The sequence below is a fragment of the Macrobrachium nipponense genome, chromosome 9 (genome assembly GCF_015104395.2).
Source record: "Macrobrachium nipponense isolate FS-2020 chromosome 9, ASM1510439v2, whole genome shotgun sequence".
Taxonomy (NCBI): domain Eukaryota; kingdom Metazoa; phylum Arthropoda; class Malacostraca; order Decapoda; family Palaemonidae; genus Macrobrachium; species Macrobrachium nipponense.
In genome coordinates this window covers 83,422,700-83,433,847 of record NC_061110.1, presented here as the reverse complement: position 1 = coordinate 83,433,847, position 11,148 = coordinate 83,422,700, and the positions used below count along the sequence as shown (strand labels likewise).

The 11,148-nt window shown below is 34.6% G+C and overlaps 1 protein-coding gene across 1 annotated transcript in view; it reads right to left on the bottom strand.

The window, feature by feature from the left end:
• Positions 1–931: 931 nt before the first annotated feature.
• LOC135217965 (glyoxylate reductase/hydroxypyruvate reductase-like) overlaps positions 932–11,148 on the bottom strand; it is a 42,438-nt gene continuing 32,221 nt past the window's right edge. The window contains 9 exon segments of the mRNA XM_064254084.1: positions 932–1,131; positions 2,093–2,218; positions 2,558–2,722; positions 2,901–3,073; positions 4,149–4,255; positions 4,652–4,734; positions 4,957–5,010; positions 5,013–5,086; positions 5,457–5,558. Of these exon segments, the coding sequence (XP_064110154.1) occupies positions 1,013–1,131; positions 2,093–2,218; positions 2,558–2,722; positions 2,901–3,073; positions 4,149–4,255; positions 4,652–4,734; positions 4,957–5,010; positions 5,013–5,086; positions 5,457–5,527 (972 nt within the window). The 5' untranslated portion in view covers positions 5,528–5,558 and the 3' untranslated portion in view covers positions 932–1,012.

Sequence of the window (11,148 nt, the reverse complement as noted above, 5' to 3'; positions counted from 1 at the left end):
AGTTAGAAACAGTAATAGTAGTAAGAATTAGTCTTTAAAACAGCTCCTTTATTCTATTTTGCCTTGGTTGTGCTTTTCTATTTGCATTTCCCTCTTTAAACAACCATGTGGATATTAATATGTTAATCATAAGTTCCTTTGTTATCTTCCTGATAAAGCTGCCACACGAATATTGTTGTATGTTGGGCAATAAAGTAAGAAATACGTCAGATTTTCTATTGCCTCTTAACCATACAAACATTTGCTGTTTTTTCCCGTGTTTTCGTGCCATTTAACTTAAGCGTGTTAAATCTAGTTCAGATAATCGCCTTCTGTCCCACCTTCTGTCAGTTAGCCGTTTTATGTAATCCACATCTAGCAATAACCAATAATAGTGCAAAGGTAAAAAGGTAAAAGGTAATCTATGCATCATGGTAGGCCAGAATTTTGTAGGTAAACTGGATCACCAGAGCCCCCACCTTTAGTCAAGGGAGCGAAATGTTCGAATCCTATATATATATATATATTATATATATATATATATATTATATATATATATATATATATATATATATATATATAAGATAATCAGAAAAACAGGCTGTCCGAAAGCATTTTAGCTTTGAAACTAAAACTCTTCTATGGGTAGTAGTAAAGGCATTTTTCACTACTGCACAAAAGTAGAAATAACCAAAATGTCATTAGTAATCTGGAATATTTTTACTCATCAAAACTTCATCTACAATCAGGATTGTTAATATTTACCAGTCCGGGAACTTGAAAGTAGCTCAAATAAAATATTCATACTGAAACACAGTTAGCAGAAGCCATTTTAAGTTCTCCCACAAAAACCTCTTAAAATACTTGAGACATTGTACAGCCAACGAGATCTTTACTTCAAGAAAGTGATTGTCGTACCTCACTTGAAAATAATAATAATAATAATATAATAATAATAATAATAATAATAATAATAATAATAATAATAATAATAATAATAATAATAATAATAATAATCTATTTTCGACAATTGTCAACAAAGTTTCCCTGGCATTGGTTTATTTTCCAAGCCAGCAATAATGTTAGCAGCTGTAAGAGTTGTCATCTCTTCTCTTGTGGCAACTTCAGCACTCCCAATGTGTGGAATTATCACTGAAAAAAAATCAGGAAAATATTGTAAAAAATACTTGAGTGGAAGTTGTATACATTAATCTAGTAATGAAAAAAGGGGAGAAAATGTTAACCGTGGGAAAATTAAAAAGTTAAGGATTTAATCTATTTTTCAATAATTGAAAAGATAAACGAGCCAAAATTTTCTCCTGCGTCATCTTATATATGTAAAGAAATTTTCTAATTTTAAACATGTGAATCCAGAAGCTAGATGAAATGACAGTTGTTACTACAGTCCTGTAGCTCCTAGATATTTTCACACTTGTAAATAGGTTATTCTCAGGGACCAATGTGACCTGTACGACGCAATATAATCGTAATCTAAATTTACTATAAAACTGTTCTTTGTAAATTGCATACACACTTTTCCGCACCTTCGCAAAAAAAAAGTTCAACATATAACTGTAAAATTATAAAGTCTTTATAAGTTCTCTTGCAATTTCTTACGGTCAAAAGCAATACAGAACAAGGTCATGAAAAAAACATTTTGCATGAAAGTTCTCTACGTACTGTGTAAATTTATATAAGACTGAAATACAACTAACAGTGTCATGTATAAGAATGTATCAAATAAAAATGAATAACAAGAAAAAAATATTTTTAAAAATGCAAGTTAATTTCTTCGCTTATGAAGTTAAAACACAGTGAATGATACTTGAATGTATGTCTGAATGCATAAAGCAGTGATGGTAAGCAAAGTAAACAGTTATACTTAGCAGGTGCCTCAATAAACAGATATTGGAAAAATTATGGGTTTAAGAAAAAAAAACAAAAGAGCACTATAGAGTTCTTTGCATGAGGATGCTGGTGCAATGGATATATAAACTCATTTTTTTTATGAGACCAAGTTCAGAAAAATAAGGGTAAGAATGATGTGTTCAATTCAAATTTTTTATGGATCAATATTTGTAATACCGAACAAACAGTCATCTACTACACTTACTGCAATTAGGAATGCCAATCAGCTCATGGTCTGGTGGAAGTGGTTCTGGTGTCATGACATCTAGTCCAGCTGCTCTGATCTGGTTAGTCCTCAAGGCTTTAATAAGGGCTTCTTGTTTTATCACTCCTATAAAAATATAAGTTAAATGTATTTAGTAATATAAACAGAGAACTGCAAATTTTATGAGCAAAATAACTAAGAATTGAGTATCTAAGGCTCTACAACAAAGTACTTAAGCTTTCAGAAAAAAAACACCACATTCTTGATATTCTTAACGTACAATGAATACAATTCTTTTTCCTATGATATATTACTTCACAATGTCACATTTTGGGCACACAGAGTTATACAACACTATAATTAATGTGTATTTTTTCAGATAACAAAAACCCTGTTCTACTTTCTCTGCCCCCCCCCCTTAACAACTCAGATACACGCATGAAGGAAATGAAAAGTTGAACTAACCTCCCCGAGCAGTATTTACAATAATAGCAGATTTCTTCATTTTTGCAAAAGCCTCTTCATTGAAAATTCCCCGGGTTTCATCGGTAAGAGCGCATGTTATTATTATGAAGTCTGAATCTTTCAAGAACTCATCAAAGGACACATGTGATGCACCAAGTTCAGTACCTGAAATAAATTCAAAACTGGTTAGGTTTGAAATTAAAACAATGAAAAATTATCTTCACAAATCTTTTAAAAGGATAATTTAAGGCCGATAGCCTACTTTGCAGTACCAAAATAAGCATTTATCATGGATATAACAATACCCATATCAATTACGGCTCGACTGTAAGAAAATACTTACCTTCCTTCTTGGGAGAACGACTTGTGTAAACGAACCTCTTGACGCCAAACCCTAGGAGATGTCTGACAACAGCTTGTCCTATGCTACCGAAGCCAAATACTCCTACTGTGGATCCCCTAATTCCCCATCCATTCATCCACGTTGGTGACCAGGAACACTTTTCCCAACCGCCACTAAAATTATAAGAATTAATATGCATCTTCAGACCTGTTGTCTTGTTAAATGGCTACTAAAAGATCGAAATTCAGAAGTAGTAATGTAAATTGCAATTATATAAATGGAATTTGGTTAGGATATAAATTAGTTATTTGTGACCATAAAAATGATTGAAATGATTAAAACCCTAGTGTTCAGTAATTTATATATATTGATGAAAACTTACGGATGTAAATGTAAAATTTACTTTTCTGATAATTACTTAAATATGAAATGTCATGTTAATAAAAGTAAAAGGCCCTGGTAAGAAGAAAAATTATCATTGTAAAATTATGTAAATACTCTAAAATAACTGTAAAACTGCTTTAATGTATTTTTCTAATAAGAGATAAAAAAAATCACATTAATAAAATTTCAGTGCCAAAAACAAAAAATATTTCCTGTGTGTTGCTCTATTAGTATTCTGTGATGAATGTACTTTTTTGTTTTGTTGGGAATACCATGTTCAGGCCCCGTCCAAGTGTTTGCTCAATAACAAAGCAATAACACAGAACCATTTTGAATACCACAAAGACCTCTGAGAGAAGAAGAAGAAGAAGAGCAAGTCTTTGATGGGGAACAGTAAATGTCGAGTAAGTCGCATAAGTCCCAGATGGCATTAAAGTTTATCCTTCGTTTTCTTTGTTCTAAGTGGTAACAGGCTAAGAAGCCATGAGCAATAACAAAACCTCAAAAGAGGTAAAATTATGCAGTGCTCGTAGATAGCTGCACCTTGTCAAGCTAGTGATTTAAAATAATATCTGCAACAGTCAGTTTCTGATAATCATGCCTCTGAACCGACAAAAATAAAGACAAAAAATCAGGGATTTTCACGAGTTCTTGGCTAAATACCGATATAAGCCAGTTCTCTCCTTGGATCCAAGTGGTTGAGAAATGTGGCACTTGTGAAAATTAAAATATTTCAAATATTATAATGCATAAAGGTAATTTTTTCAAGGAATGTCCGACCAATCTATATTCTAAGGACTCAATCTCGCAAAAATCACCTTACATGCTATTTTCATAATCAGGAAAGTGCAATTTCTATCATACTTGACCACTTCTCCATGAGCTTCGAACAATCGTCTACTTGTTGCCAGTAACAGAGCAATGGTAAGTTCTGCGGTTGCTTCCGTTCCAATACCTGGTGTATACCCAACCTATTAAAAATAAAAAATAAAAAATTGCATTATTATATAGGAAAATGAATCAACTCCACAGAAAAAACTTTTTTTTAGGTATGTTGTACAAATGCATCGCTTGAACATTAGAAAGTACTGTGCAAAATGTTTTCAAGAGTCAACATGTTTCTAATTTAAAAACATTTAGATGAATAGTAAAAGTTGCAATGTAGTGAATATACATTATTTAAAAAATTTTATTATGTAAATATATTATGATATATATACAATACTACAAATTTTAAGACTTGTAAATGTATATTTTATTAATAAAAAATACTGTAGACTACCAAGCATTAAAATTAGAGACAATAAGAGGTTCGTACTTTGTGTGGACACTAAAAAAGTATACTTTCACAGCGAACAATTTCATACCTTTATTCCACGACTTTTCATTTCAGATAAATCTAGGTGATCGTGGCCAACTGACAAGGTGGCAATGATTTTTAGACTTGGACCTGCAAAATAAGAAAGGAAACTTTTCAAGCAAAAAGGATTGGATTTAGTCCTAACCTACAAATAAATGGTTAAAAAGATGCTCAGGACTTATACTTGAATTCCAACAAATCTAACCTTGGGAGAAGGCACATTCCAAACCTAAAAATATTATAAAGAACGGCGCTGGCCTTTACAAAAACTGTTCCGTTCCATACAGTGAATACAATAATTCATTATATTACCTGCTGCATCTAAAACTTCCTTATCAATCTTGTCTGTGAGGAGACATAGTAAGCATCCTTTCCTGACACTTTCTTGAGCAATTCATCGCGAGGTATAGGAAAGTTCTTCGGCCATATTTCCAGTTCACATCTGGAAATACAAAGATGTTTCAATTGTCCCTCTATTATGACTCTTGATTATCAGATGAAAAGGTACCGTCGCAAAGTAGTAAAATGGTTTGAAGCTTCACAGTTCCTGCAAATTCTATCATTACTTTCCCGCTTTTGTGAAAATTCCTTTCCATCGGCTGACAAGTGATTTATTACTGCTGACGCCTATTCAAACCAGTTTTCTAAAGATTCAGATGTGTCTCCCATAGTGATAATTGCTTTAACACGATTCCCTATGAATTTCAAGGAAAATAGTATATTTCAGTTCAACTTAAATCCTCCATAAAAATTCACGTTACATACTTTCACATAAAAAAATCCAAATATACTTCACACGAGCTTTTACTTACTTTTCACTCAGCATATTAAGACCCTTCTTTGGAATGTCCGGACGAGTTATAAGAACCTTCGGTTTTGACATTGCCAAAGTAGTTATACTTAGTAATCCGAAACTGGAAATGAAAATGTAAGAAAAAAAAAGTTTCAGAATGAGAAAGATATCTATTTAGTGTTTTTGTTAAGGTAAACTCATACTATCTTGTATCAAAATTCCAGTATACTACAATACAGAAGATTGCTTTACACTTCAAAGCATAATTGAGAAGAAAATTACTTATATTCAGAAAAAAGCCTTGTGAAAAATCCATTAAAGATGTATAATTAGTTATTATTACACTGCACAAACTGTGATAGATCGTTACTGCATTTTGCTAGCTATCATATAAAATGTTTCTAAGAATAGCCTTTTTCTTCTTCTTTTTCTCTTATATCTTTCATCAGTTTAGCGAATCGGTTTAAACACTCGACTGAACTTTTACATTGACAAAACAATGTACTACATCCTACAGATGCCTTCACGCAACTGCAATTTACACTTCCACATATATTCCCTTCAATAGCACAAGAACATTTAATAAGCTGCAGAAAATATTCTGGAGCACATGATACTCCTTTGGGTGTGGTAATGGCACTAGAAAAGTATGAGTAGGGTCAAATTCCCACCCATAGTCAGTCGGGTTTCATAAGGGGTGGATTGGCTTCATCAGCACGTTTCCATCGGGCAGCCTGTATAGTAGGTGACACCGGTAAACATGGTATCTAAATGCGGCTGCTGTTGGAAGCAGTGTCTTTAACTGGGGAGCTCCTACAACTTTAGTGGCAGAACATTTTTTTCTGTCATACCGCATAACCTAAGGTCAGACATAGTGTCAGAGGCTTTTGACACTATGCCGTAGCAACGTGATATAAATGTAGTTGCCTATTGTATTACATCCGACAAGTTTGCATTTTAAGTATCAACAAGCCCAGCAATCTGGTAACCTTGTCTTAAAACATTTACAGCAGACGCCCTCCAAATTCGATGTCATTGTGATGTTGTGTCACAATCAGATAAAGCATTTGCCGCCAAAATGTTTGAAACTATGGGGTGGTGTTTTTTAACAGTAGCTTTCATGTTGATTTAACTACGTCCCCCCGAAGTAGCTTCCATTTACAATAGTGGAAGCAATAGTTTTTACAGCTGTTTGAACATCATCATTCTCTTCATCTCTAGACAGCTTTATGAGATGACTTGCAGATGATTTATGAATGATAATACTAGCGTAACTATAAGCAGGCAGCACTATGTACTCGTTTTCTAAAATATTCATAATGGTGTTCATTAACTGACGACGCTTGAGCTTTCCACCATGGGCAATATAAACTTGATGAAGATTAACTGAATTCCATATCTGGGAAAAGTCTTTTTTTTTCATTTCAGTTATACAACCATGTAGTGCAGGAGTATTATCCATGTCAGTCATATCTAAAGAAGAGCTCTCTGTTTTATAGTCTTTTGGTTTAACAAATGTTTGATAGCATTTTCGGCGATGTCGTCCATCTGCAGCATGAAGATCTGCTGTTGCTCCACTTGGTAAGTTCTGCTTCAGAGCCCCACTGATCATTAGGCAATATACGAACATTTAATATACCGTAGCTTCTTTAAAAGATTTATGTGTATCACCACGGCCTGATGTGCGGCATAATGATGCCTTGTCACACCTTTCAGGATGGCGCGGATTAGGTGTAATTGGACAGTCATTTCCTCAAAATATACAACGTTCTATAAGTATGAATTGCCTTGGTTCTTTTCTTTTCTTTATCTAAGGGAAAGCTGGGGTAATGGGCGATAGCTTCTATGTTTCTTTAAGTATCGGGCGATGTGCAGAGATGTATGAGTTGATATACAGTCTTTGTGAGATTCCACTGTTGTATCTGGATCCAGGCTGTGATACAATTCATCACCTCTCTTTTTACTTGCTTTGCTCATTCCATTTGTCGTTATTCCTTAATATGAGTTGAAGCGCCTTCACAAAAGGGATGATCTTTAAAAATACATTCGTTCATCCTGGAAAAGAATTGTATTTTTCTCTGAAATTTGTTGGTCATGAAAAATCGAATGGTGATAATTCACTAGCTGATATACTAAAGTTATAAAAGAGAAAGGTGTACAAATGTAGCCTATATCAGCGATATATTTAACAATATGCTAATATCTAAACTAAAGGACAAACAGCTGATAATTCATAAAAGCCTGTTAAACCAACCTTTATCTAAAGTTCTTAACAGTAATCCGTATACTACAAATAAGTGTCTTCATAAATTTCACCTTTTCTTAAAATCTGAAAAAGAAAAATTATAATCTGTAGTTCTGTGAATTACTGAATTCATAATTATAATTTCTAACGCAGATCAAACACATTCCGAATGTTTATGAGCTATCTGGAAAACAAATTTCATAAGAAAAAATTAAATGATATTAGAGCCAATCTAAAAATTGTGCCAAAACCAATTATTTCATTATCGGTCGTTTAAAAAAAAAAATTCACCAATGGTGACAAGGTGTCACCCGACATTTCCTGACTCTCCAGATCCTAATGGTATCGAAACAATGGAAAAACATTAGATTCTCGCCATTACCCTCTCAAGTCAAATTTTTCCCTTTTTTCAGTAGACTAAACCTAAACGGAGGTACAGTATAAGAAATGCAGCTAGCAGCTGAAGGGACACTGCAATGACCTTAAGTAATACTTACAGCGCACCACGTGCGGGGATAACGTCATGAAAATCTTGGCCAATCAAAATTTTTTGGTGGGCCCATGAGACGTAGTGGAGTACTGAATATTACAAAGTTCACGTCTATAGATTACATTTACTTTCAGTTCAAATTATTTATTTAATGCGCTTTGCCCTCACTACCTTGCGAGTTTTTCACCCATTCACTTTCTACTACATCTTCCATGACAGTATTTCGAAATCGCTGACCTGAGAAAATATCCTGCTTTCTGAGGTTTGAATTCCTCAGAGCAATTTCGTCTTATAATTCCTTAGAGATGGTGCAGTATTCTAACAATATTCCAAGGTATGAATAGCATACATTTTGTTACCAAATCTTCCAAACTCGGTTCAGTAAAGCTGAATAACTACGAGAGATTTGGTACAAAACTAAGAACGCCTTCCACTTCACGTTCTGCACTCACCTGGAGACAAGTATGTAATGATCAAATACTTCAACTCACACAAAAACCTAACTTTGGTCACAAGTACTCTAACATGAGCCAGCATTAATCATCTACATACGGAACAATAGGGGCTCGGTTAATCTGTAAATATATAGATACAGTTCCTGACAATGCATCCCAGTAAAAACTAGAGCTAGAAATTGGTGGTCTCTAAAGCAGGACATTGGCATTATACAGTATTGCACTTTTAAAGCACTACCTGAACTGGTTTAGGTTATAGGAGGCCGAGATCAATGAAAGAGGCCGATATATAAATTGACAGTAAAAGTTTGAAAGGTGTAACAGGAGGAAAACCACGCAGTTGTACTATGAATCAATTGTTAGGACAGGGTGGCAAGTAAGATGAAAGAAAGAGAATATGAACAGAGGTAAAGTAAAAGGAACAAAAAGGGTTGCAGGTAATGGCCGATAGGTCGTTACATAGAACCTTTAGAAATGCCTAAAGTGCACCCCTTTCGGGGCGGACGTGTCATAGACCTATTTGATAATCACAATAACAAAAAAAAGTGTTCCTGAATAATTTTAAGTAATTTGTATTTTTCCTAGTTATACAAACCGCATCTTATGTCGAATTATACCTTAAAGCAAGTTGGAATCAGTTCTTAGAACTTGCTATCACCTTTCTTTCGGTATAAGGGACAGAGTAGGGTGGCTGAGGTGGATAATGTAAGGTTTTGGTCTGAAAACCTAGGAAAAATACAAATTAAGACTACAAAAAAGGTGCAATTTGTTCCTACAGGAATACGAACCATTGTAGGAATCTCACTCACTCGGATAGGAGGCAGCCTCTAAGTTAAAAACCCACGAAGAAATGTCCCGATCCTGGTCAGGAAAATATTCAAAGGTTAGCAGCAAACACCTGTGTCTGGCAGAGGGAACACCAGTGCACAGGGTCCGTGAGCCTGCGATTGAGTGTCTATAGCTTTGCTTAGGGTGAGTTTAGGCTTCACAGCTGGCTTCATACGTCACGTCTGCCAGCATATGTCCGTCCACCTGGGTGATGCAACTTGCTGACTTGCTTGCACAGCGCGTATTGCCTCTACACTATGCGAGTGCTAATGTAATAAATAACATTAATTGAACAGATAATTATATATATATCTGTAAATAGAATCCATGACCTGTGAGGTCATTGGCGAATTAGGAGCGTCCTACGTGACCAAGACAAATCTAGATCACGCTATGCAATGCCTGCAGTAGCCTGGTTTAAGTTTGTTTGAAAATGTCATCGTTTTGTATCTTGTTAACTATTCATAACACCTTCCATGGGAAGCGGTTGACCTGTTAACCTGCGCCGGAAACTTGTAACTTCTGAGCCGGCGGACTACGTATGTTTTTATGTGAATCGCTGAGATAGCTAATGTTTCGCTATCAACGTGATGCTCTAATACTTCAGTTCATTTCTAGCAATAAAACGGAACGGTCTCACGACCGAACTGTCTCTCTTGTTATGGAGTTCAGAAATAAAGTTGTTCTACTTTTATCAACTTATCCGTTTGAATCATCTCCTTTATTTTAAGAAGAACCACTCTACTAAGATATCACATAGGAGAAAGAAGGAACCAGAATGCTTACGAATGACAGTCGTAAGAAGAGACAACCAGTCTTTCGCAAAAGCGAAACGAACTACAATGGTGGCAGCGGTCACCTTAGGGGGGGCAGACCCCAACTGGGACATTGCCATACCTGCGGTACTAAGCACACTTAATCACTCATATCATGTGTCTATTAAAATGACACCGCACGAGGCACTGTACGGTATCCCAGCTAGAACACCTTTCCATGTATTAACGCCTACAATTAATTTATCAAATCCTCTAAAGGATGCGATGGATGCAAGCATAAGTCGATATAATATACTTCGTAAGAATCTAGAAGAAGCACAAATTATAATGAAAAGAAATCATGATAAAATAGCTAAGCCAACTAGAACATATGCCGTGGGCGATCAGGTATACATACAAGTATACGTACGTAAAGGTCTAAATTACAAACTGACACCTAAGTTTGAAGGCCCGTTTAACATTTTAGAAACATTAACGGCCAATAGATATAGGGTTCAAAATGTATCCCAACCCTCTGATATGAGAATAGTTCCATTGGCACATATCAGAATATAAAGAAAGGTAGATGGAGTGAGGAAAAAAAATGGTTGTATTTATGAAACTTGTATAATAAATTTATATATATATATATATATATATATATATATATATATATATATATATATCACATTTGTATGTAAACATATTCTTTAACATGAGTTATTACATATATTTTACTCATTGCAGGTTTCCAAAATGAATCTGTTATTGTTAGGAGTGATATTGTGTGTTCAGACATCTTTGTTGTATGGAAAGAGCGCTAAGACGAAAGAAATAGAATTTAATCATGGCTCGATTATCGAAAGAACTCAGGACATTTTTATAGTATCGAGTAATATAGTCATAGAAGTGGATATGCAAGCTATCTTTTTGCCTGA